Source organism: Dasypus novemcinctus, chromosome 13, assembly GCF_030445035.2.
Source record: "Dasypus novemcinctus isolate mDasNov1 chromosome 13, mDasNov1.1.hap2, whole genome shotgun sequence".
Lineage (NCBI taxonomy): Eukaryota > Metazoa > Chordata > Mammalia > Cingulata > Dasypodidae > Dasypus > Dasypus novemcinctus.
The window spans coordinates 14372987-14400967 of NC_080685.1; the positions used below are offsets into that span (position 1 = coordinate 14372987).

Sequence of the window (27981 nt, forward strand, 5' to 3'; positions counted from 1 at the left end):
TCAAGCATACCTTTGGTGAGTTAAACATTAATATTAATGTTCTTTTTTAGGTTTTGATTTTGGTGTGCGTCAGAACGGTGAGCGGGTTAATCACGTCAACCTCCCACCTTGGGCACGTAACGATCCTCGTCTTTTTATCCTCATCCATCGACAGGCTCTAGAGTCTGACTATGTGTCCCAGAACATCTGCCAGTGGATCGACTTGGTGTTTGGGTATAAGCAAAAGGGGAAGGCTTCCGTTCAAGCCATCAATGTTTTTCATCCTGCTGTAAGTAGCTCTTTTACAATAACTCGTGTTTAGTTAAAAATAAAACCTGAATATTTAAAGGTGAACTGGAATGCTATTACTTTATCAAAAAGAATTGACAATATCACTGAACTGTTATGCAATGTTTTTCAGGTTTTATATTTCATATCTTTAAAAATAACTGTGATACTATCTGTTGGGGGTTCCCCAAGACTCACCCCCAGGTGCGATGATTTGTTGGACAGACTTGTAAGACTCAGCATTTAATTGTGCTTACAATTAAGATTTCTTGCAGCAAAAGGATGCCAAGGGAAACGGCACACAGGGCAAAAAGTCCGGAAGAAACTAGGCATAAGCATCCAACAGTCCTTCCTAGTGGAGTTGCACAGGACACACCTATGTCCTCTAGTAAAGAATTGTGACAACATGGGTGGAAAGTTGTCTGCCAGGGAAGCTCATCAGAGACTCAGTGTCCAGGTTTTTTATTGGGGACTCTCACACAGGTACCTCCTGCCAAGCATGTACTGAGCAGACTCCCATTGTTTATACAAATAGTTCAGGTGCAGTGAGCCACTCTTATCAGTTAGGAAATAGTGGGAACCCTGTAGAAATCCAGTTGCAATGCACCAATCTTGCAAGCTGGCCTTTCTGGGAGTAGCAGTCTCTAACCTGCTTTGTTAAGTCTTTTCTGCAAATTATCCTAACTACATGTTCTATTTTAAAATGGCATCATTTTTCCAGGTTATAGAAACAGTATGTGTGCCTTGTTTAAAAAATGTATAATATACAAATTCACAAAAAGAGGAAATTAAAAATCAGTTTGTATATCCCTTTCAGAGATAAATATTGAAGCTACCTTATTCAAGACCTTTTTCTGTACATGTATATCATTCTATTTATAGAATAATATTTTATACCTTTTCATCTCCCCAAACAAAATATATTCTTAAATTTGCTTAGAGTCATTACATATTATGCTACATGATTTTTAATGTCTATTCATTATTACAAAGTAGGACTGTGTAGTAATTTACTTAACCTATTAACCTACTTAGTCCCCTATTGTTGGACATTTAGATTGTATTGTTTGCTATTAAAATTAATATTCCTGAGGTCATTTGATATTATGCTACCTGATTTTTAATTTCTATTCATTATTCCAAAGTAAGGCTGTATAGTAATTTACTAACATTACCCTACTTAGTCCCCTATTTTTAGATATTCAGATTGTATTGTTTGCTATTAAAATTAATATTCCTGAGGTTATTTATTTATGTACATCTTTGTACATAAATTTAAAATATGTTCCTAGAAATAGAATTGTACTTTGATATGTACTTTTTTTTTTTTTTTTTGAGGTATTGGTTATTGAATCTGGGACCTCATACATGTGAGGCAGTCACTCAAACACAGCTCCATCCACTCTGCAACATGTACTTTTGATGTTGCTAGATAGGCCACTTTTTTAAAACAGCTTATTAAGATATAATTCACATACCATACAATTTACCTGTTTTAAGTGTAATGGCTTTTAGTATATTCACAGGTATGTGCAGCCATTACAACAATGTAACTTCAGAACATTTTAGTCACCCCAAAAAGAAACCCCATAAACTCTTTAGTAAGTCATTCCATATTATCTTCCAATCTTTCCCCCCAGCCCTAGACAATCTAGACTAAAATACTCTGTCTCTATAGAATTGCCTATTCTGGGCATTTCATATAAATGGAATCATATAATATGTGGTGTTTTATGATGCGCTTGTTTCTCCTAGAATGCTTTTAAGGTTCATCCATGTTGTAGCATATATTAGTACTTCATTCCTGTTTATGGTTGAATAATATTCCATTGTGTGGACATACCCCATTTTATTTATTCCGTTTTCCAGGTGATGGATATTTGAGGTATTTTCACGTTTAAGTTATTACGGATAATGCTGCTATAAACATTGGTCTACAAGTTTTGTGTGTACATGTTTTCATTTCTCTTGGGTAGATATTTACGAGTGAAATTGCTGGACTATGTGGTTAACACTATGTTTAGCCATGTGCAGAACTACAAGACTGTTTTCCATAGTGGCTATACCATTTTCTATTCCTTTAAAGCAGTGTGTAAGGGTTTCTATTTCTCCACATGCTTACCAACACTTGTTGTTATCAGACTTTTTTATTATAGCCATCCTAGTAGGCATGAAGTGGTACCTCATGGTAGTTGTAATTTGCATTTTCCTAATGGCTGATGATGTTGAGCATCTGTTCATGTAATTCCTAGCCATTTGTATTTCTACTTTGGAGAAAATGTCTATTCAGATCCTTTGCCCATGATTGAATTGAGTTATCTTGTTATTAAGTTATAGACATTCTTTTTATATTCTGGATATTAAACCCTTATTTATATATACTGTTTACAAATATTTTCTCACGTTCTGTAGATTTTCCTTTCTCTTCCTTGATAATATCCTTTGAAGCAAAATTTTTTTATTTTGATGAAGGGCAATTAATTTTTTCCTTAGTTGCTTATGCTTTTGGTGTCACATCTAAGAAGTCATTGCCAGATATGAGGTCATGAAGATTTCCCCCTTTTTATTCTAAAAATTTGACAGTTTTAGATCTTAAATTTAGGTCTTTGAACCATTTCTAATTAATTTTTGTACATGGCATGAGGTAAGGTTCCAAGTTCATTTTTGTACATGTGGTTAAGTAGTTGTCCCAGCACCATTTGTTGGAAAGACTCTTCTTTCTTTTAAGTGAATATTTTTTAATACAGTGGGTTTTTTTAGAATAATTTTTTCACTTTTTTTTTTTTTATTTCTTTACTGGTTGCTTTAGGGATACCATATACATCTTGACTTGTCAGAATCAGCTTCAGATTATTTTAACCTAATTTCCAGTGAGATATAGAAACACTGTTCATATGTAGCTCTATTCCTTTTTCCCATTTGGGGGGTATTTACTCTTATACATAGTACATATATGAATGTTACAAACCCAACAATATGTTTTGATAATTGTAACTGTATAATTTTATATCTTTTAAAGAAGCTGAGAGAAAGAAGAGCAAATATGTATTTGTACCTCTTGTTATATTAAGCTTTTTATTTAATTCTCACCCTTTCTTCCTGTGGATTCAAATTATCATCTGGAATCTTTTCCTTAGCCCAGTAGAGCTTTGCTTACATATACCTACTTTGTGCTGTTATTGGCAAATATTTTGTTTTAGTTTCCTTGGCTGTTCAAGTAAATACCATGCAGTGGGTTGGCTTAAACAATGGGGATTTGTTTGCTCATGGTTTTGAGGCTAAGAGAAAGCCCAAACAAGGCATCATCAAGGCCAAGCTTTTTTCCTGCAGACTGGTGATCAGGCTGGCTGCCAGTGGTCCTGAGTGCTGGGCCCCTCTGTCACGTGGAAACGCACGTGGCGGCCTCTCCTGGCCTCTCCCTTCCCTTCCAGGTTCCTTGTCTTTCAGCTCTTGCTTCCTGTGGCCTTCTCTTTCTGAATTCATTCTGCTTATAAAGTACTCCAGTGATAGGATTAAGATCCATCCTGATTGAGGTGGACCACACCTTAACTGAAGTAACCTCATCAAAAAGTCCTGCTTAGAGAAACAGATGTGACTCAAAGGACTGGGCTCCCATCTGCCATATGGGAGGCCCTGGGATGTGAAGGCAAGCTGGCTGGCGCCCGCAGAGAGCTGACAACCCGTGCACGCGGAGAGCTAGCGCAGCAAGATGACACAACAAAGGGAGACAAGCAGACACAGAAGAACGCACAGCGAACGGACACTGAGAGCAGACAGCAAGCAAGCATCGGGGTGACGAATAAATAAAATAAAATAATTTTTTTTTTAATCTTAAAAAAAAAGTCCTGCTTACATTGGGTTCACATCCACAGGACTTGATTAAGTTTAAGAACATGTTTTTCTTGAGTAATACAGCTCCAAACCACCACATATATTACATTTCTTTATGTAATAGACCCAGCAATACATTATATACATATGCTTTTATACAGTTGATTTTTACATCAATTAAAAGAAGAAAGGGAAAAGAGTGAGCTTTATACTATCTTTTATAATTAATTACCTTTACTGGTATTCTTTGTTTTCTCAGGTGCATTCAGGTTATTGTCTGGGGTCACTTACTTTCAGCCTAAAAAACTTCCTTTAGTGTGTGTGTGTGTGTGTGTGTGTGTGTGTGTATATATATATATATTTTTTTTTTTTTTTTTTTAGTATTTCTTGTAAGGTAGGTCTACTAGCAACAAATATCTCACTTTTTAAAGTGGGAATGTCTTTATTTCACCTTCGTTTTTTAAAAGATGGTCTTGCTAGGTGTAAGAGTTGTGGTTGACAGTTTTTATTCTTTTTTCCCTTTGATCAGTTTGAATGTGTTAATCCTACTGCCTTCTGGTCTCCCTTGCTTCTGATGAGAAGTCAGCTGTTAATCTTATTGGGATTCCTTTATAAATGATAAATCATTTTCCCCTTGCTGCTTTCAAGGGTTTCTTCTTGTTTTTAGCTTTCAGCATTTTATCATGCTTGGAATTCATTGAGCTTCCTAGATGTGTAGATTAATGTTTTTCAATAAATTTGGGGCGTTTTCAGCCATTATTTCTTCAAATATATATATTTATATTTATATTGCTCTTTTCTCACTCTCCTCTCCTGTACTCCCATAATCTGTATGTTGGTGCACTTGATGGTGTCCCCCATTTCTCTGAGGCATTGCTCATTTTTCCTCATCTTTTTGCTGTTCTTTGTTTTGCATAATCTCTATCAATCTGTCTTCAAGTTGACTCTTTCTTCTGCCAGTTGAAATCTGCTAATTTCCTCTAATGAATTTTTCACTCCAGTTATTGTACTTTGCAGCTACAGAATTTCCATTTTTTAAATAAATGGTCTCTTTATTGACATTCTTTAATGGAACATTCTTATCTAACCTGTTGCTTCTTTAATCATGGTTTCCTTAAGTTCCTTGAGCATACTTATAATGGCTACTTTGAAGTTGTTTTCTATTAAATCCAATATATGGTAGCTCTCATGGACAATCTCTGTGGCCTGCTTTTTTCCTGGTGCATGGGTTGTGGTTTCCCATTATGGAAGCATCTCTGGGTACTGATTGTCCCCCTCTGCAGCTTCTTATTATTACTTGCTCATTTACTTGTCTTACTGACTGGCTGGATTATTTTAATGGTGTCAATCCCATCCCAACCCACCTAAGTCCCCTTCCCTTCTCTCCCTATCAGCCCCCCCACAGTGTGAAGCTTCTGAGGTTGCTGCTCAGCAGGCTCAGCTTGGGTATGTGCAGTTGCCCTGGGATACCGGTGGTGGTTCCTCCTGGGCTCGCTTGTATCTCTTTCCCCTTACCTCACCCAGCTGTTAAGATTTGCTCTTTGCCAACTAATTGCTCTGTTTTCAGCAATGCCCTGGGGCATAAATTGTCCCATGGACTAATCCAGTCAAAGTGGAGCTCCTTTGGAGGGATAGTCCTTGAGGTCAGCAGTTGACATTTGTTGAGATGTGAGGACTCCTCCCAGCTGTCTCCTTTCCCTACTCTCTCTAGCAAACTATCCAGCCTACAGTTTAGACTGTATCACCAGTGATCTACCAGTCTTCTCCCAATTGTCTTTCACTGCAACCATGATTGTTTTTTGTTTGTTTTTTAAGATTTATTTTATTCATTTGTTTCTCCCCACCCCTTGTTGTTTTTCACTTGCTGAGTCTGTTCGTCTTCTTTGTTTCCTTAGGAGACACCTGAAGCCAAACGTGGGACCTCGGATGTGGGACGGAGGTGTATACCGCTTGAGCCACCTCCGTGCTTTGTTGTGTCTCTCATTCTGTTTCTCCTCCCCACATCTCTTGTTGCATCAGCTCGCCACACCTGTCCATTGTGTCAGCTCACTGTCTTCTTTAGGAGGTATCGGGAACCTCTGCTCCCTGCTTTATTGTGTTTCCTATTATGTTATTTTCTTCTTACATCTCTTGTTGTGTCAGCCTGCCACACCTGCCCGACATGCCAGCCCTCTGTCTTCTTTAGGATCTGAACCAGCAGCCTCCCATTTGGTAGGTGGGAGCCTAGTTGCCTGAGCCACATCTGTTTGCCCACCACTGTTTTTGAGAGAGCCTTAAGGTTTTAACTTCTCCACACTCTGTTGCAAATGAAATCAGTTCCTTTGGAAAGAGATGAGGGGCCGTCTGTTTCACAACTTGCTTCTCCCTCAGGCAAAATCTCCATGCCAATGCTCTGGAACCTGAGGGCAGGGATAATGAACTGCTTCTCTGTGAGTGACACCCCTGCTTTAGGATCTGAGTTCTAGTTGGAGGTGGGGAAGTAGTAGTCTCAGGTCTTGATTTGCCTCTCACCATGTGAACCACCACCTTACAAGCTGGGGCAAGGGCATAGGGGAACCCAGTATTCTCAGCAGCACTTGTGCCCAAGGTAAAGCCTCTGTCTCATGAATGTGTTGAATATAGATTATGCAACTCAAAGAATACCCAAGAAGACAGGAGCCTTTACCTCTTGGCCATACTCACTAAGAACTTGGCCTTGACAACAGGTAACTGGGGGAAGCATGAAAAATGCTGACATTCTGTCCTTCCCAGGAAGATAGTCCAAATGGGCTCTACATTCTTGGCTGTACCAGTCTGGAATAGAGTTTCCATCTTGCTGAGCTGGGAACAGGCAGGGAGTAGGTATTGGTTCATTTCCCACAGACTCTTACCCTTCTTACCGAGTTTTAGTGGATTTTCTTGGATAATTGTTTCTTCATTTGCTGTATGCCTTTAGGACCATTTCTAGAGACTTTAACAGGTTTTTGTGGGTTTCTTTTTAAAATAATTTTCACCAATTTCACTGGGGAGCAGGTCCATGGAGCTCCTCACACTGTCATATTGGAAGTGGAACCTGTGTAGGCCACTTGGGGCAGGGAGCCATATTTGCTCAGAAACATTTATTGGGCCCCTATTATATATGAGGTATTTGGCCAGGCTCTGGGGATGCAAGGTGAGTAACACTCAAATAGCACTAGCAATGATGAGCAAGACAGGGAGTAAACCTGGGGTAGATGGTATGTGGTAGTAGAGTCAAAATAAGACCTGTAAAAGGAAACTTCTCAAAGAGTGGGAAGAAAAAGTTATTTCCTGATATTGTCTGGTAGCTATTCAAACACAGCAGGAAGGAAGCAGGCTACCCATGAATCTAGTGCACTGGCATTTAACCTCTCTGTTTTCCTGACTTTACCATTAGGAACTGGGATTAGATACCTTCTAGACTTCCCTTCCCACTCTTAACTTTCTGATAGATTTATCAGGTGTTTATAACAAATACAGCTAAAATGCACACAGAAAACTTCCAATAAAACACTCTACATCTAGGTTTGTTTATGCAGGAGACCCAATCCTGAAAAAGAGCTTTAAAATAAAAATCTCATTAGTCCATTTTACTCCAAAATTATTTTGAGTACAAAATACAAAATTAAATTCCTTAAGAGACTTGTAGTTAAAAGAGAGAAGACAGGTTTACCATGACTATAAAGGAGATAAATGCTATAAAATGCAAATAATAATACCATTCTCATAAAAGGAAATTCCTTTAGGATAGTATCTGATACACAAGTGTAATAAATATTAACTTCTTAACAGATGTGTAGAAATGCCTTTTGACCTTAATTCATCATTCTGGGTTCGCTTAGAATCTGATACCACAGAAAGTATGAAAGCACTGTTTTAAAATAGCTAAGAAAGAGTCCTAGTTAGAGGATTATACCAATCTTCATTTGAATTTTAGAGTACATAAAATCAAGTAGTCGTTATGAGTGGGACCCTGCTCAGATCAGCATTTGTATCAACTCCCTGACCCCTCGTCGAGGGGTGGTGGTGAAATGGGGTAGGGTTGAAGGTTAATTTGTGAAGTATCTTTGACATTTGAACTGCCTACCAGCATTTTATTTTAATTTCCTTTTTGCCTTTACCTATACATCACTTTGGAGAAGTGACCTTTTTAATAACTTAGTATTATATATGAGGTTCTTATGTGATATTTTCAGATGTTACATTTAAAAATTTAGTAATTTAATTTTATAAACACACCTAATTAGCACTAACCAGTCAGGACACATTATTTTCATTCATCCATTTTTTTCAGGAAACTTTGATTATTCCTCCTCTGGTCTCAGAGAGATCATTAATGGTTGTTGACCTCATCAAAAACAGCTTAAAACCATTTCCATTTTAAATAAAGGAGACTGAACCATTGCCTACAGAATCAAGCAAGCTGTGGGATTTCCCTTTAGTATCATTGACAAGTCTTGCTTCATATGTCTCTCTTGTTCTCTCTCACTCTTTCACTCCTCAGACATATTTTGGAATGGATGTCTCTGCAGTTGAAGATCCAGTTCAGAGGCGAGCACTGGAAACCATGATAAAAACCTACGGTCAGACCCCACGTCAGCTGTTCCACTCAGCACATGCCAGCAGAGCTGGGTCTAGGCTCAACATTGAAGGAGAGCTTCCTGCTGCCGTGGGGTTGTTAGTACAGTTTGCTTTCAGGGAAACCCGGGAACAGGTCAAAGAAGTTACCTACCCGGTAAGTCATTTGGATTTCAGAAGAACTCGACAAAACATGATCTAACCCCTGAGAAGTTTGTGTCAGACCCTCTCTCAGGCTCTAGGGACACAGAAATTAATAGCCCAGTCCCAGCCTGAAGATGGTCACCAACCAGCAAGCAATAGATGCGTGCAGCTAACAGCAATAACTGTGCATTGTAAATGAGAGTGTTAGGGGGAGCACTGAGGAAAAAGAGGTGTTCTGTCAGATTGTAACTTCCCTCATGGAGCAGAGAGAAGGGTGATTACCAGGGAGAGCATCACAAAGAAGTGGCATAATAGGATTTTGCAAAGAAGATGAGAAGAACAGTTAGGAATAGAGAACAGTTTGAGCATGGATATACCAGTGTAAAAATGCCTGGAGTGATCCTGTTTCTCTTCAACCAAAAGAACTGCCCAGAGGTGTGAATATTTTGGCTTACACTTAAGAAGGAAATTTACATATTTCTTTGGCCTTCCTAGATTGTGATAATCAAAAGCAATGCCTCTGAACATAGGAAGTACATATAATTTTTACTTTAAAAGAGAAAAATAAAGCAATCAAGCCTTACAAATAATTTTAATTTTCAACTAAATTCTTCCTTATAAATGCAGTGTAAGATGTTAGTCTGTGAATTGTAAAGTGTTATGGAAAGTTTGTAGAAGGGAACGGCAGGAAATGAAAAGGCAAGGAAAAGAGGCTGTGAATGACCTTGAAGATTAAATAAAGCAGTGTATCTCAAACTGAGTCTATGAGCCATTTTATAAAGAAGATTTTCACAGATCTTGTTTTGGAAATTTTTTCTTACAGTAGTCATAAATATGTCGGGTCATTAGTTATAAATTATTTATGCTTATAGCTCATATAGAACAAAGGCACATGTTAAATACAAATAAAACTTACAAAACCAGTAAAATTCAAATTTAAAACATTATTATGATAGACATTAATATGAAACTAAATCACCAATGTTTCGTGTGTTTCGTAGTAGAAAGCTATATTTTTTGTTCTATGTTGACTTGTAAATTTAATGCTCTTTAGATTTTAATGTTTTGTTGTTGTTGTTTTATTTCTCTCCCCTTAACCCCCACCCCAGTTGTCTGCTCTCTCTGTCCATTCGCTGTGTGTTCTTCTGTGACCACTTCTATCCTTATCAGTGGCACCGGGAATCTGTGTTTCTTTTTGTTGTGTCAGCTCTTGTGTGTGCGGCACCATTCTTGGGCAGGCTGCACTTTCTTTTGCGCTGGGCGGCTCTCCTTACAGGGTGCATTCCTTGCACGTGGGGCTCCCCCACGCAGGGACACCCCTGCATGGCAGGGCACTCCTTGAGCGCATCAGCACTGCGCGTGGGCCAACTTCACACGGGTTAAGGAGGCTGGGGTTTGAACGGCAGACCTCCCATGTGATAGGCAGACGCCCTATCTATTGGGCCAAGTCCGCTTCCCTCTTTAGATTTTAAAGCCTCCAAATCATTTTAGTCATTACTAGGGTCACTGTTCTTAACTATCAATTCATTATTTTAATGTGTCAAAAATAATGTAATGATATATCCTTGAACATTAAAAAACACCTTCTAATTTACTACTAATTGCTACTGAACTGTTTTAAGTTGATACATATAAGGTGTGAACTTGGTACTCACCTGCCTCGTTCCCACCTCAGGACCTTTGCACTGACTATGCCTTCTTCCTGTAATGATGTGTCCCCAGATTTACCCTCCCTCATTTCATTCAGACATCTCACCATCGCCTTCCCTGAGCCCCATGTCTGAAATAACTCCATGATTCTCAACCCTCTTTCCCTGCTCTTTTGTTCATAGCACTTATCACCTATTTATTTGTCTGTTTATCCTGTCCCAACTAAAATGTAACTCCATGACGTGAGGAATTTTATCTGTCTAGTTGCTCACAGTATCTTCAGCACCTAGGACAGTACCTGGCTTGTAGTGAGTACTCAGAATTTCTTAAATGAATGAATAACTTCTCAGGTGCAGTTCCTTTATGGTTTGGCTTGCCTATACCTCTGTGCACATGTAATTTTTTAAAAAATTTGAACCACTTTAAATCTTCTTTCATACATATTGTGCCTTAACTCTTTGGGCCTTCACTTGACATCTACACATGTAAACACAAGCCTTGAAATTAAGTGGAAGTACTTGGTTAAAAGGGGCTCATCCAGATGAAGTCCAGATATGTTTATGTGAACCTCACTTCATCAATAAAACTAAAAATTACCACAGCTGTATGAAAAGCATATGAATCACTATTATTTTATGCATGCTATGATGTAGAACAACTGCCATTGTCTCTGTGTAATTGCAAAACTAATAGCTTAAACTCTGCAATTCACATAAAAGGAATTTTCTGGCATGGAATTGTGAATAATCATAACTGCAGCTCAAAACACACATTTTTCTTAACTTTAACACAGAGTTTCTGATCCTACTCTTTCTATCCTCACTTGAGCTTTTCTGGAGAGGTTTATTTTTTTTCAGACCAATACAATAGTCAAAACTTTGCATTCATATATGTCCCCAAATATTCTGAAATTATTATACCCCCTAAAGTCCTTTGGATTTTTTAAAAGATAGTATTTAGGATAATGCTGCCTATTTTTTCATTCTTTTGGAAAACAACATCAGCAAACTTCACTTAAAATCTGCAGGTTTTTTGTGCAAATGACGGAAAATTACTTAGTATATTAGTAATTTTCATTAGATGTATGTAGTATTTTTCCTCAGAAAAAAATTGAATGGAAAAAAATTAAACCTTTAAACATCTGAAAGGGGAAAAATCCATCTAAAAGTAGAGTTTAATAGAGGATGAAAGAGTCAAAAAGAACTGTCAGGAGAAGCTCGTGAAGAGTACAGGGTTTGCCGCCTTCTCCATCTCCTCCTTGGTCCTGAGTTTTGCTTGGAATAGAGGGTGTGTTTCCTGGCTGTGGAGGGACAGGCACCTGGGCATGGCCAGGTGTGCAGGTCTCCACCCATGAGCTGCTGGTCTCCAACCCCACCTCTGCCTTTGTTCTCTCCCACACCTCTTTGCTCTCTAGTTCCTGAAAGCTCACTGTCAGTGGTCCATCATTAGCATGTAGTGCTCTCTGTCGAGTTCTCTTAGTGCACTCCATGGTTGAGCACATCTCCACTCTTCTGTCAAGCATCTGGTGAGAGCCTGCTGTGTGCCAGGCCCTAGAGTTGGTGCTAGGAGTACAAAGATGAGTCAGAGCTGTTGCCTGTCTTGAAAGAGCTTGTAGGCAGCAGAGCTCTCCTGTGCTCCCTGTGGTGTTGATTCCTAATGGCCATATATATATAAATATGTAATCAAACTATCAAGTCACAGTCCTCCTGGGGGCATCAGCTTTAGTGTAGGTATCTCTTCAAGGCTGAAAGAACTATAATTACTGAATTTTTTTTCTCTGCTCAGATTTCAAGGACTTTGGAATTATTAACCAGACATTTTCATGCAAGCTATATGAGAATAAAAGTCAAATGAGTAACTATTTTTATATGCTAAGCATGGGGAAATTTTTAAAAATATAGAAATAATTCTTACCCTCATAGGGCTTATAATCAGATTGCCTTCTCTTACTTTGTTCAGAATTTAAATTATAAGAAATTCTATTGTACTTCCTTTTTTAAGAAGTGTCCTTTTTACTTTCCTTGGCTTTAGAGTCCTTTGTCATGGATAAAAGGCTTGAAGTGGGGGGAGTATGTAGGCTCCCCAAGTGCTCCAGTGCCTGTGGTCTGCTTCAGCCAACCCCATGGAGAAAGATTTGGTTCTCTCCAGGCTCTGCCCACCCGAGCAATCTGCGGTTTGTCCAGAAATTTCTGTCTTCTAATGATATACAGCAAAGAACAAGGTACAATAAGTCCTAATGGAAAATCATTCCAGTTGTATCTTTCATGAGATTTGAAAGTTTCCAGCATATCTGTGCTACTAGCTTGTCTGATTTCTAAAGTTTTCTAAGTCCTTTGTGAATAACCCTGCTCAAATGTGTGGTTATTTAGTGCAAGGTAGAAATTAAAACATACTACCTGAGAAAAAGTGGGAATTAAAGGCAGTGCCCTTTGAAATGAGAGAAGGTATTTGAAAGCGATAAGAAGAAATGATTATACTCACAGGGTGAAACATCAATTCCATAGAAAGTTACGTTTTACCTTGAGGCTCTTCAACCCTGCAATAGATAGATGCATTTGGCCAACAAATCTAGTACCTCTATGGGATTAAAATAAACAAGACAAAACAAGGAAGCCAAGATCACCTTGAAAATGGTTTCTGACAATATATATGCCCCAAAAGCAATGCTTTTGTGACTTCTCATTGATGGACTTAATAAAAGCAGCATGTGGAAAAAGTGCTGTACTGTAGAGGCCCGCTCCATATTTCTATATGTCAACTAAATGGTGGAAAAGTAGCTGCACCTGCGCCATTCGATTTCACATCACTTCCTGCCAGCACCGTGCTCCTGGGGTTCTGTGAGGCCTTCCACCAGATGGCAGGGAAGCCAGGCCCCGTGCCAAAGAGCAGTCACTTAAATACATTAATTGCGCTAACCAGGCCACACTTCTTTCAGGCTCTAATTTCTAACATGAAATGGATGATCGTTTTTATAATTGTCAAGAATAAGGGATGGTGAGCCAATGTGGCTCAGTGGTTTGAGCACCAGCTTCCCATATACAAGATCCCAGTTCAATTTCCTGCCCTGGTAACTTAAAAAAGGGGGGAGGATGCATACCATTTCATCTGTTTAGTGAGTTAGTATATCAGATCAAATCTGTTTAATCAAAATTATTGTCATTTCAGTGGTTTTATTCCTCACTAGTATATTGCCATTTTTCACTAATAATACTTAAGTACCAAAGTTTGTGAATGATTTACCTTTAAAAAATAAATTAGAGGAAATTGAAGTTTTACTTTTATTGAACAGAAGAGAAAAGGCTGGTGTTATCATTAAGCATTATAGAACTTAACTATGTTGAATATAATTCCCAACCTATCTTATTTGTACCATTACCATCACGAGCTCTTAGTGTGCCCTGTATAGCTGTGTTCATGCAAATTACACTATATTTCCTTGCAAAATGTATTTGGGGTATCTCAGATCTCTGTGTGTCCAGAGAGGGAGTGTAAGGCAGGAATCACGGCTGTGGAGTGGGGAGGCACACTGCCTGAGTTTGCATCTCAGCTCTGCTATTTAATAACCGGGTGACCCTGGTAATGGTTTTAAGCTTTCCAAATCCTGGCTTTTTCTCTGTAAAATGGTATAACAAAAGGATTTATTTCCCGTGGTGATTTATAGTGAGGATAAAATGAAATAAGTTATGGAAATGCTTAGCACAATGCCTGGATCACTCCAAGTGTTGGACAAATATCCACTGGACTGCAAACCCCCCCGGGCCGGGATGCTGTCGGTGTCAAGGTGCCACGTACCCAGCACGCCACATCCATAGATGTGGTGAACAGCCGAGACTGTGGCTTGTCAGTGAAAGTTATGCCATGTATTAACAGCTGGGCAGGGCTGAGTACTGTCATATAAAATAAATGTAGTTTTGCTTAATTATACATGCATGATACAATATAGGAACTAAACAGAGATGGTTGTAATTATCTCAAAACCAGTACAGGCCAATTACTGAAAAACTAGCTGTGCCTGAGAATTGCCTCAAGTGCTTTTTTCAGACTCTGTTTGTTGGGTCCCACTCGAGACGCACTGTATCAGAATCTTTGGGGCCTGATCCAAGCCTATGCGTTCTGAAAACGCAGCTTCCTTGCAAACTCCTGTTTAGAGTCTCTGCTGAAATTGGTAAAGGAGATCTTTATTTTCCTGTTTAAAAAAAGAGAGCTTAGAGATGGTGTGTCCTGTTTTGCTGGCATGAAAACTTGGGAACAGTTATTACATACACCTGGTCATTGAGTGCCTGCAGCATGCCAGGCACTGTGGTAGGTTTGGAGAGGTCCCAGGATTCAAAATGTGGCTCCTTACCCAAGGTGTGACATTTAGAGGAACTTACAGTTAGTGAGTATATCCCAAGTTCCTTGCTGCTAAATTGATGTCAACTTTTGGTGTTATGACACTCAACAAAACAAAAAATTATGTGAATTACATTTTCAACGTGCTGTTGATTCATTCAACAAATATTTATTTATCTATATTTGCTGGGTTTTCTGCTAGGTACTGGAGTAAAGAGAGCACATTCTCTCTGCTTAAGGAACTAAAAAGAATTCCAAGTCCCAAGGGTAGTACCATTTACAGTGTGCTGCATATAGCTATATTCTGCATACCATCGAGGAACAGATTATGCATAATGCCACAAAAGGATTCAAAATGTCCCCATTGTGTGCCAAAAGGACATGTAAAGAAGAGAGAGGGAAAGAGGCTAGAACCTCTTTGAATTACAGGATAAAAAAGTCCTTGTACCTGACGGGATTGAATTATCCCTTCCCAGGATAGGTGTGCTTTCTCCTCTAGCAGTGTTCTGTATCCAGCAGGGGTTTTCTAGCAAGTTATTTAAACAGGATCTAGTTCATATGTATTTAAAAGGATAGGTGTCTCAGAACATCAGTAGAATAAGCTTGACTATCATTGTCTTTTATAAGAATTTCTTAGCAGCCATTTTAACCTGTTAATGATAAGTCAGTGAAATAAATCACAACCAAAGTACCCTGGGTGAAAAAGAATGCTTTCTACCCTTCCCAAAAGGGACTTTTGCCCTAGAATGACATTATGTCCTGCTTTGTGAACTTCAGCCTCTACGCTGCTGTTTCTAGGGCTGTCGAGCACCGCTGCGCCGTGGAGAGCTAATGCTTTGCTTTTTCTCCTTCTCCGGAGGCGTGCGAAGCATGAACAGCACTGACATTCAGTGGTCAGCCATCCTGAGCTGGGGCTATGCGGACAACATTTTAAGGCTGAAGAGCAAACAGAGCGAGCCTCCAATAAACTTCATCCAAAGTTCACAACAGTACCAGGTAAACTTTCTTCTGAAATGCTGTACAGTAGTCTCTTAATTGTGAAATATCTTCCTCTGCCAATTTTCTTCTCTTTGCTATTAGCAGCAGAAAATGAAAATTTCTGAATTCTCAGCTGTGCTCAGTGAGAGCTAAAAGCAGGCTCAGAAATGGTGTCTCCAATTTTCTTTTATGCTTTCTTGAAAGATGAAATAATTCCTTGGATGGTGAAATAGCAAAATGTTGCAAGATATAGGAAAAATAATTTGATTAAATTCCTATACTGTAGCTTAGGTTTTTAAGAAAGGGTTCAGTGGATTCATACAGTAATTGCAAGGCAGAATGAGTTTTATTTTATACATACATATATATATATGTATAAGTACATTTGTTCTTTATTGGAAGAGCTCTAAGAGTAAAAAGGAAGATCAATCTTTTCAAATAGTTAGAACTACTCCAAAAAGAAACTGAAAACCTAAAATTGGATCCAGTGGACCCTGATGGTTTACCAAGAGTTAAGAGCAACCAGGATCAAAGAGAGTCATTTTCTAAGGTAGCAGAGAGTTGAAGACATTCACAGGTCCAGGGTAGGAAGCCAGTAAAAGACAATTTAAAACTATGAGAGAGAGGACCTGCTTGTATGGAGTGGAGCAGGGCTGGCCTCCAAAGAAGAGATACTTCCTCTTCTAAATCAGGTGCAGACATTTTTCAGTGCAAAGGAAGGAAGGAAGAAGCCCATGACCGGTGGCATCCGTCTTCTTAGTGGAGTGTGAGGGTGTTACCTGCTGGGGCGAGTGGGCCGGACAGTGAACTCAAGGGGAGCAGAGCAGTTGGGAACAGCTGCTGTGGGAAACGGCCCTGTGAGTCAGCTAGTGCCCAAAGGAAGACCTGTCAGGCAGCACGGAGAGCTGCTCCCAACTAGAATGGGGCCGTACTTTTTTCTGTGTCCATGGTTAAGACTGAAGGATTTTGTACCAGAAGAACAATCCCAGCTTGTGTCCTCCACATGTATCGTTCCTTCTTCTCCCTAACAATCTTTAGAACTTTTAGAAGCAGTAGCTCTATTTATATATATGCTCTCTCCCCACCAAAAACAGAAAAAGAGAAGGAAAAGAAAAAGCAGGTAAATGTGTACCCCACATACACACAACCTTGGATCTGGTCAATGCTGGATCATTTCATTAAATTTTTGAGGAAAAATGGCCACAAGTATATATAGTCATTAAAATGTAAAAGTATAAACTATATATTATATTGCATTTTAGTTTTGAAACAGCCTTTAGACATCTGGCTTAGAGTTACAGAATACTCCATTATTATACCTGGTACCATTCTGATCATTTCAATTCAAATGTTTACCTTAAATTTTGTGATCATATATTTTTTTAAATAATTGTCAGAAAAATAGAATTTCTTACATTTTTATAATATAATAATCTTTGATTTGTCCTTTTTCAAAGGTGACTAGTTGTGCTTGGGTACCTGACAGTTGCCAGCTGTTTACTGGGAGCAAATGTGGTGTCATCACCGCCTACACAAACAGATTCACAAGCAGCACGGTAGGTTCTGGACCCACGTCGTGGGTATTATGGATTTCCATATCTTTATAAAATAGAATTCAGTTTGAATAAGATTAATTTTAAAGTTTTTTACATTAAGGTTTCCTATTATATTAGCTCATATAAAATATGAAAGGTCACATGTGCAACTCTCTAGTTTTAGGTTTATAAGAATCATGAAAAGCCTTGAAAACAAATAAAAAAGTCTTATTTTTTGGTTTCAGACACAGCTCATATTTTGAGTTATGACCTGTTTGTGCTTAGGCTTTTTCTTATGCTTTGCTGCTTGTCTGGATTCTTCAGTATCGGCTTGGATGCCTAGGACTGAACTGTGAGATCCTTTCGATTCCAGAACCCCCTAATGTTCAACATTTCCATACTCTGCGTATATTAAAAGACAGCAAAATCTAAGTAATCCCTGCCATGATTTTTACCACTTCCTGGAAGAATTTTTGTTTTATTTTAGCCATTCTCTGCACTGCCAGGATTTGGGAATTAAATCATAAAGTAGTATAGTAAAGTGCAGAGTGGAAAGTAGGCAGTGCTTCTTTTAATTGCTTGTCTTCCCTTTCTTGAATCAGCTGCCTGTGGCGCAGTTGAGAATATGTGACAAGTTTAGGAGAGTAACTCAGTAATTACCATTCTAACCTAGAACTTTTTCTGAGCTTTTTTTCCCCCATTATAATTGTTTCCAGTATATTTGTTAAATATATTTTACCAGGTGAAACCTGTATTCCTAGCATAGGGTAACCCCCAAATCCTTCCTTTTCTATCCATTGTCCCCCCCCCTTTTTTTTTTAATTTATTGAAGTATATCGCTCATGCAAAAACATACATAAGCAGTAAGTGTATAGTAATAGCTGTGAACTTACAAAACAAACATATATAACATACAAGGCTCTCCTATCTCACCCTACCACCAATACCTTCATTGTTGTGAAACATTTTTAACTAATGATGAAAGAGCATCCTCAAAATATTACTACTAACCAAAGTATCTTACATTTTTTATCCATTGCCTTTTTAAACCCTTGCTGAGATTCTTTGTCATGGCACCCCAGGTACCAATGTGACCATAATATATTATTTTTATCTTGTAGCCTTATTGGCAGGAGGCAGGCATGTGCAAATGTTTGCAGGACAGTGAAGTGTGTGCTCTAAGAAAGGTTCATGGAGGTTAGAGGAGCACAGAAGAGGGAACACCCAGATATCAGGGAGCTGAATCTTAAAGAGGATCATTTCATGAATTTACTAAGTGGAGCAAAGAGGACTGGCTTGCACAACAGCCAGGCATTGACGGAATGGTGTGGTTGGGGAAGGGAAATACTTATATGTGACTAGAGCATAGCATGTGGGGGAAGAATGGCAAAAACAGGGTGGGAAAACTAGACTGATCCATTGGTAAGGTTCTTACATGCCGTAATAAAAGGCATGCCAAGGCATCTAAGCAGAGAAGTGGCCTAACTTTGGGAATATTTCCTTTCTTCACCTTCTTACTCCCAAAGGCCTAAAATGGATGTGAACTTTAGAACTCCTCTGATACTCACTGCTGCCATCACCTGTCATCTGAGCTCATCCTTCTGTTTCCTTTTTCCTACAAATAGGTCCAAATCACTGCTGCTAGGACAGTTGTCTCCCAATGAACTCAGATCATTTGGCACCATGACATAGACACCTTTTTAAAACTGCCTTCATCTTTTGCTTTTTATTCCCCCTTGCTTTTCCCACAGCTCTGAACAGCATTCTTAGTTTTCCTCACTTCTCATCTCCCTACAACTTAAATTTTTAGTTGCATGCTAACACAGCGCACAGTACAAATTTTTACAAAAATTAAGCTGTCAGAACAGGAGTAATTGTGCACAGAATAGCTTTGAAGATTCCAGATCAAGAGTGTAGCCATTGTGACTTGAATCCAGTGAGATACAGGCTTCTTTTTGTTTTGAAGACATGGTAGGTTCATGAAGGCATCTGTTGCTTACTTTTTCTCAGGTATATATTTGCCTGAAAGCAGACCTTTCAGTTGCCTTATTAGGGTTTTCTTTTCTTCTAAGTATTTTAGGTCACTCAGTCATCAGATTAACAGATACCTTTGTTTTTTATGGGTACTGGGGATATTCAACCCAGGACCTTGTCCCTGGGAAGCAGGCGCTCAGTCACTGAGCGACAGCCGTTCCCCAACAGTTCCTGTTTAAACAGTGTGAAAAAGGAACCTTCGCCATGCGGTTTTATTGATGTTTGATGGGTGACGTGTAGGTGTTTGTGTAGGTATTGTTGCTGTCATTGTGGTGGATGGTGCTTTCTCTCAGGGACCCCCTCACTGTCTCAGCATTCCTAAAGCTTTCCTTGAGGCCTGCAGGATGCACCTCCTGTCCACTCATTTCCTGCTCTACAGCTTTTTCAGCAGGCTGACTGCCATGGTTTTTTGTTTTTTTGTTTGTTTTTTTTTAAATTTATTTATTTAATCCCCCCCACCCCACCCCACCCCACCCCACCCCGGTTGTCTGTTCTCTGTGTCTATTTGCTACGTCTTGTTTCTTTTGTCTGCTTCTGTTGTCGTCAGCGGCACGGGAAGTGTGGGCGGCGCCATTCCTGGGCAGGCTGGACTTTCTTTCGCCCTGGGCGGCTTTCCTCATGGGCGCACTCCTTGTGTGTGGGGCTCCCCTACGTGGGGGACACCCCTGCGTGGCAGGGCACTCCTTGCGCGCATCAGCACTGTGCATGGTCCAGCTCCACATGGGTCAAGGAGGCCCAGGGTTTGAACCGCGGACCTCCCATGTGGTAGACGGATGCCCTAACCACTGGGCCAAGTCCGTTTCCCTGCCATGGTTTTAAAGTTTTTCTATTCTCCTTTGAGTTGGCTTTACCAGCCAATAGGCAGGCCCCAAACATGCCATGTTGAATGTGGCCAAAATAATTGCTTGAAAATATTTTCTCGGGGCCTTTATGTACTACCTTCCTTAGCTAAATCTCGGGGATCTGTTGAAATTTCCAAGACTGGACTGGAATGGCAGCACCAGTCATTTGACAGAAACAAGGACGAGAGCCGGACACTAGTCCTCGATGGGGGAATGCCTACAAATAAACCTTCAAATGTCATGAGAAACAGACAAGGAACACTGGGCATAGGCCAGTTTACAAAGAAATGAGTTTGTAAAGATACTCAAAAGTTAAAACTTGGTTATAATAAAGGAAATGTAATTTACAGCAGCCTTGATTGCCATTTAAAACTTAGGTAATTTTGAAATATTTTGAACTGAGGTGGGGGGTACTCACAAATTCCAATCATCAGAGCTCAGAGATGGAGAATGGATTGTGTACCCTAGAAGACAGTCCGCGTGCTAGCAGGCCAGCCTCGCACATTGGCAGGGCCCAGGACAAGAGTGCAGACAGACCCAGATGCCATATATCTAAATATTCTAAAGTTACACATTGAGCCAACTACTTAACAAAATATGTTCTAATCTCCTACTTTGATAAATACCCAGTGACCCAAAAGGCGGGTTTGATTTGTTAGACTCCTTGGAGTTTCTCTTCAGTACATGGCCGCACGGTAAGAGCTGGCCTCTGGGCCATGGCTTGCTCCTCTTTTCTTCCTGCCCCAGGCTCTGTCCCACCCCTTGGTCTTGGGTGGCACACACTGCAGTGTGATCTGCCCTTGTAGGATGAAGCCTTGGAAGAGGCCAGTGCAGCTCTGGGATAGACTTGTGACCTTTGGCCCCAGGGACCCAAGCATAGGAAGCTGGCCCAGGTGCAAGGCCAATCTAGTCACTGTGACTAATTTCAGTTGAAGCTCACAAGTGCTATCTACAGAGGCAACTGCTGCACACCTCTAGTCAGTTGTTCCAAGGAAGAATGGGAGCATGGCACTGCCTGGCTTTCATTCTTTAGGTCGAAAATGTGAATTTTATGTGAATAAACCATTGTCCAGGCTATATAGCAGATAAAATAGATGAGCTACAGGTAAAGTATCAACACGGACAGGTGTCAAACACAATGGTGAACAAAAAGACAAGATACAGAAGATAAAGAATGATAGCTTAGGAAAGCTGATGTGGTTCAAATGATTGGGCTCCCATCTACCATACGGGAGGTCCAGGGTTCGATTCCTGGCACCTTCTGGTGAAGGTGAGCTGAACCACACAGTGTACTGCCCTACGCAGGAGTGCTAGCCCAAGCAGAGAACTGGTGCAGCAACGCTGCAACAAAATGAGACACAGGAAAGTGGATTTGGCCCAATGGTTAGAGCATCCGCCTACCACATGTGAGGTCCAGAGTTCAAACCCAGGGTCTCCTGACCCGTGTGAACCTGGCCCATGGGCAGTGCTGATTGGTGCAAGGAGTACCGTGCCATGCAGGGGTGTCCCCCACGTAGGGTAGCCCCACACACAAGGAGTGCGCCCCGTAAGGAGAGCCACCCCGTGCAAAAAAAAGTACAGCCTGCCCAGGAGTGGCACTGCACACATGGAGAGCTGACGCAGCAAGATGATGCAACGAAACAAGACACAGATTCCCGGAGCTGCTGACAAGAATATAAACAGACACAGAAGAACACACAGCGAATGGACACAGAGAACAGACAACTGGCAGAGGGGAGGGTCGGGAAGGGGAGAGAAATAAATAAATAAATAAAATAAAAATAAATCTTTAAAAAAAAAAAGAGAGAGAGAGACAGAGGAAAGACAATAAGAGACACAGCAGACCAGGGAGCTGAGGTGGCGCAAGAGAATGATCACCTCTCTCCTACTCTGGAAGGTCCCAGGTTCAATTCCTGGTACCACTTAAAGAAAAGACAAGCAGGCACAGAAGAACAAATAGCGAATGGACACAGAGAGCAGACAATGTTGGGGGGGGGAATAAATAAATCTTTTTTAAAAAAAGAATGATAGCATGTATTTATATAAAGTTTAAAAACACGAAAAACATTGGTATATGTTGTTTAAGGTTACGGCAACATATTGTAGAAGTATAAAACTTGCCTGGGAACATAAATACAAAATTCAGAGTAGTGACAACTTCTGAGGAGGGAAGGGAACAGTATATAAACTGAATGTGTAACCTTTGATGTTTTCTTTATTTAAAAAACTAATGCTGCAAAAGTAACTGGGTGGCCAGTACGTAGGTGTTTATTATACTATTTTTTTTTTTACTTTTCTATATTGTTTTAAGTGGAAGTATTCAAATAATTCATAATACTAAACAGCTACCTAATGAAGAAAAAAGAACCAAGCCCTGTGTGGACATGTGGCATCTGTGAGGCAGTGTGGGCCTCAGACCACTGGTTTGCAGCCTTTATTTGGAAAATAAATCCGTCACCACTGACTAGTAATGATGGTGAGGGTGCATGGCACCTTTGGTGGCATCATGAATTGGTAAAACTCTTTGGAAAATTACAGTCAAGAACTATAAAAGTATTAATATTCACTGAACCAATAATAAAATTCTAGAAATGTATCCTAAAGAAATAATTCAGAGAAGGAACAAAGCTTTTATACATGAAGTATTTAGTTATGGCATTATCTATAATTTTGAAAAAATTGGGAACAGTTTTAAATATTAGTAAAGGATGCTCAAGTAAATTTAAATACACTGTAGAATATTAGAACACCATTAAAGATCGTTCTGAAGACAGTGTAGAAGATAGAAAATGTTTATGGGAGAAAGTACATGGCAGCATTACTACTATAAAAATCCATGTGTATTGGGACAGACTGGACAAGAATAGACAAAAATGAAAGGTTGAAGTTATGGGCAATTTAAAATTTTTTAGTTTTACCCTTTTGAACTGATTCAGATTAGATTGAAAAATATGTTTGAAAAGAATATTTGAGTCCCTGAGATACTATAGTCTCTAAGATACATTTAGTCGTGGTTTTATCTTATACATTATTTAACCTTTTTAATTTCAGCCATCAGAGATAGAAATGGAGTCTCAGGTACATCTCTATGGGCATACGGAAGAAATAACCAGTTTGTTTGTTTGCAAACCGTACAGCGTAATGATAAGTGTGAGCAGAGATGGAACATGCATCATATGGGATTTAAACAGGTAAAGAAGGTCTTCAAGTGCAACAACTATGTTTAGTGTTTCCATTCTTACTTTTTTTTCTTAAAGATTTATTTTTTATTTATCGCTCTCTCTCTGTGTCCATTCGCTGTGTGTTCTTCTGTGACTGCTTCTATACTTACCAGCGGCACTAAGAATCTGTGTTTCTTTTTGTTGCATCATCTTGTTGTGTCAGCTCGCCATGTGTGCGGCGCCATTCCTGGGCAGGCTGCACTTTCTTTCGCGCTGGGCGGCTCTCCTTACGGGGCGCACTCCTTGGGCATGGGGCTCCCCTACACGGGGGACACCCCTGCGTGGCACGGCACTCCTTGCGCGCATCAGCACTGCACATGGGCCAGCTCCACACGAGTCAAGGAGGCCGGGGGTTTGAACCGCGGACCTCCCATGTGGTAGGCGAACGCCCTAACCATTGGGCCAAGTCCGCTTCGCTCCGTTCTTACTTAGGCAACAGAAGCGTGAGAAAAATCTTTATAGTTTCGTAGTCTTAAGCATGAAATACAAACATGTTCTTTGTAATCTTACTGAAGTCAAAAGATAATTAAGAAAATATATATGCCTTATGAACAATAGGTGCATATGCTAAGGAAAGGAATTATACCACTAAGAGAACATACTTACGTTTAACGACCATATGCAAACTCCTGCCTTTTGTCTTCCAGGCTGTGCTATGTACAGAGCCTGGCAGGACACAAAAGCCCTGTCATGGCAGTCTCCGCCAGTGAAACAACAGGTGACATTGCTACCGTGTGCGACTCAGGTGAGTACAGGATGTTGTTTTCGCAGTACTTCAGCCACCTGACTAGATTATAGGTTGAGTTGTCAGCCTCTGTGTTCTTGAAGGTCCCTGCCAGATTTAAATACTTCGGTAATAGCATGTATGTGTATTAAAATACAGTAATGTCCAAGATTGAGTTCATCAATTTAGGCATCCACTTACACAAAAGTGTATTGTTGGGAAACAGAAGTGGCTCAAGCAGTTGGGCTCCAGTTTACCATACAGGAGGTCCAGGGTTCGATGCCCAGGGCCTCCTGGTGAGGGCAAGCTGGCCCACGGAGAGTGCCGGCCCACGCAGAAGTGTCGGCCAACACAGAGAGCTGGCGCAGCAAGATGATGCAACAAGAGACACAGAAGAGAGAAAATAAGAAGACGCAGCAGACCACGGAGCTGAGGTGGTGCAAGAGAGCGATCGCCTCTCTCCCACTCCAGAAGGTCCCAGGATTGGTTCCTGGACCCACCCAATGAGAATACAAGCAGACACACACAGTGAATGGACACGGAGAGCAGACAACGGGGTGGGGGTGGGGGAATAAGTAAATCTTTAAAAAATAATAAAATTTTAAAAAGGGTATTGTCATAATTCAGCTCTTTTCCTGAAATATGAAAAATTGTATTTGTGCACAATTAAGAAAATTATTACATAATTATCTTCATTTTCTTGGTTTTTGTTTCTCTATCCTTTTTTACTTCTGCTTTTTAACTGTTAGCTTACTCATGACAAATCAAAAAGTAGCAGCAGATGACTTGAAAAAATATCTTCCTATTCATTCCTAAGAGAAGATAATAATATAGAATAATAATAAATGTAGGTATAATTTGCCTTAAAATTACATGATAAAATATATCTCCAAAAGTAAGATTTTGTTTTTGCTTTTTGCTTATACATGTTTAAAAACTGATGCATCCAAAAGGAAAGCACAATTGGAAAATTCATGTGAATTTTCTGTTTGCATTTCTATTAAGGATCATGAAATTATAACAATTCTTTGAAAAATTGTTTGCTTCTTACCCTCCACTCAGGATAAAATGTTGTTGACACTTCTATAGCAGGTTGTCCCCTATCCTTTGGTATATCTTGTTTTTTTGTGGTTTCTTGGTTTGTTGTTTTGGTTTTTTGTGTTGTTTTTTTTTTTTTCATAAAACCTTTATTCATTCTTGCATTCAAGAAAAATAATGCCTTAGGTCGTGATTAAAGATTTCAGATGTGAAAGTATTTGCCAGTCTTAGCCCCATGTCATAAAATAATGTAATGAAAACTTTGTATTTCCTAATGGCGATACCTAAGAGAAAAGAACTTATTTAAACAGTTTGACTTTGGTAATAGAAGTGCGAGCAAATGATTGGTGACATTGCTAATTGCTCTTCCTTCATTTGTACATTAGCTGCTTTTGGTGTGTCACCAGGAGAGGTGTGCAGGAGAACAATATAATGATCATTTAGATGGAGGTCTCTGCTCTCTTGTTTTGGCATCATTTGAAAGTTAGGACTGATCCTGAGGGAACTAAATTTTATAAAGTTAATTACTTTTCTGCTGTCAGGAGTGACTTATATCCATGATATTGTATCAGTTAGTCACATGGGAACAAGAAGCAAAATTACTTTTGCTGCAATTGCTAACTCACTGGTAGGGTATTCAGGTGTCCCTAGGTGGTATACAGGATAATAGGGTAGTAGGTAGAACAAAAAGCCTTCTCAACGTTTTTAAGGCCTCTTGGCACATATGTAAAAGAACTCATAAGAACATTTGGCATATAGAGAGCATAATAAAAAAATTTTTTTTAAGATTTATTTTATTTCTCTCTCCTTCCCCGCCCCCCCCCCCCCGGTTGTCTGTTCTCTGTGTCCATTTGCTGCATGTTCTTTATCTGCTTCTGTTGTTGAGAGTGGCACGGGAATCTTTGTCTTTCGTCACCTTGCTGTGTCAGCTCTCCATGTGGGTGGCGCCATTCCTGGACAGGCTGCACTTTCTTTCGCACTGGGCAGCTCTCCTTACGGGGTGCACTCCTTGCGCGTGGGGCTCCCCTATGTGGGGACACCCCTGCACAGCAGGGCACTCCTTGCGCGCATCAGCACTGCGCATGGACCAGCTGCATACGGGTCAGAGTCCCAGGGTTTGAACCGCAGACCTCCCATGTGGTAGACGGACGCCCTATCCACTGGACCAAGTCCGCTTCCCAAAAATTTTAAAATATATATATTTTTAAAAGAAAGCCCAAACATGTAGTTGGTGACCCAGGCTAGAGTTCATCTTCCTCTTCTTATAGACCAAGAAGCAAAGAAAATGATCAGATTTTGCCTCCCAAAAATCTTGACCCTTCAGTGGGTGCCATCCAAGTAACCTTAAAATCAAAATTGAACAATTTTTTTCCAAAAAATTTGTAAGTAGGAGCTGAACTTACATTGGCAAGCTCATTTATTCTAATTCCCCAGTACATATGGGATCTGGGTTTTTTTGTGTGTGGTTTTTTTTTAGGCAGTACTGGGGATTGAACCCACACCTTGTACATGGAAAGCAGGCACTTTACTACTAAGCCACATCTACTCCCTAAAGATCTGGTTTTTATATTCATAAGATATAAAAATTTATTAAACTGTGAAAAATGCTTTGTTTTGTTGTGTTTTGTTTTACTTTCTTTTGTTTTCAAAACTATTCTACCACCGGATCAACTATGCCTTTGAACTAGGGTGAGACATCCATAGCCTGGTACTGTGTTGCCAGCTAATTCCAAGATTCTCAGATTCAGGGCAGGAGGTAGCTATCTAATGTATTTTAATATCCAGGAGGATGTACAGGGAAAAATAGGGATTTTTTTTTTTCTTTTTTTGAGGAATGCCCAACTTTCTTTTAGTTGATGTGTTCAATTTTACATGAAAGCAATCTGATATTGGGTAAAGGTTTCTGTTTTGGGTGTTTATAATCTTAAGCAGATGAGCAGTCATTTGGCTTTTTTGTAGCCCAAGTCACTGAGTGACCTGCTATTAATAGGATAGTTCTTTGACTATTACGTTCCATATCATACTTCAGAGAGTATAGAACCACATTTAGATTTTTTATTTTGAAGGTTTAATCCACACAGTAGCTATGGATTACAGTGACTAACTCCTACATCAGTATCTTTTATGAAGATGTATTCAATGGCTTTAATAAGCCGCCTCATCTTACTAATGTTCATCTGAGTAGTTTTTCATTTTTTTAAAATATTTTATCAGTTATTAAATTTAAAAGAGTGAAATCACATGGATAAGATGAATCTATTGCCTACAATTATATTTTTTAGCATACTGAGTCTTCCACATCTTGATACTTTAGTTAGATAATATCTCCTAATATTCTACAGTGGGGAGTCCGTGATGTTTGAAGGTCTTTAGCATTTCCAATATTTTTAAATACAGAAGCATTTCCAATATTTTTGCTATCAAATAGAAATATTTTCATTGTCCTAATAAAAGTAGTAAATTCTCCACTTTTATGGTAGTTCTAATGGAAAGATAAAAATAAGTTTGATGTAAGTACGGCATCCAAACTTTTCCATGCCTCTTAACCTCTGTCTTTATCAGCATGAGACTATTTCTCCAAAAAAGGCTGGGCACATCATCACGAGGCCCAAATGGCATGGCAAACAGATACTATCTCCTCCACCCCCTACAAAACTACAGAAAGTTTGGCTGCTCCAAGTTCTTTCAAAAAAAAAAAAAAAAGGAAAATAGCTTAATAAACATTGCTTTAGAAGACTCAATCTTAGTTTGAAGAATTTTTCTATTTTTTAAGAGTTCATTTTTAACAGTCAATTTTTACTACAACTTTT

At 39.5% G+C, this 27981-nt stretch overlaps 1 protein-coding gene across 2 annotated transcripts in view; it reads left to right on the plus strand.

Annotated features, from left to right (window-relative positions):
* LYST (lysosomal trafficking regulator) overlaps positions 1 to 27981 on the plus strand; it is a 224204-nt gene that overhangs the window by 192199 nt on the left and 4024 nt on the right. For both annotated transcript variants that reach the window (XM_071207370.1, XM_058309504.2), the window contains 7 exons: positions 51 to 268; positions 8600 to 8830; positions 12499 to 12688; positions 15659 to 15795; positions 17235 to 17333; positions 23240 to 23379; positions 24057 to 24154. In XM_071207370.1, coding sequence (XP_071063471.1) covers positions 51 to 268; positions 8600 to 8830; positions 12499 to 12688; positions 15659 to 15795; positions 17235 to 17333; positions 23240 to 23379; positions 24057 to 24154 — 1113 coding nt within the window. The remainder of the gene's footprint in view (positions 1 to 50; positions 269 to 8599; positions 8831 to 12498; positions 12689 to 15658; positions 15796 to 17234; positions 17334 to 23239; positions 23380 to 24056; positions 24155 to 27981) is intronic.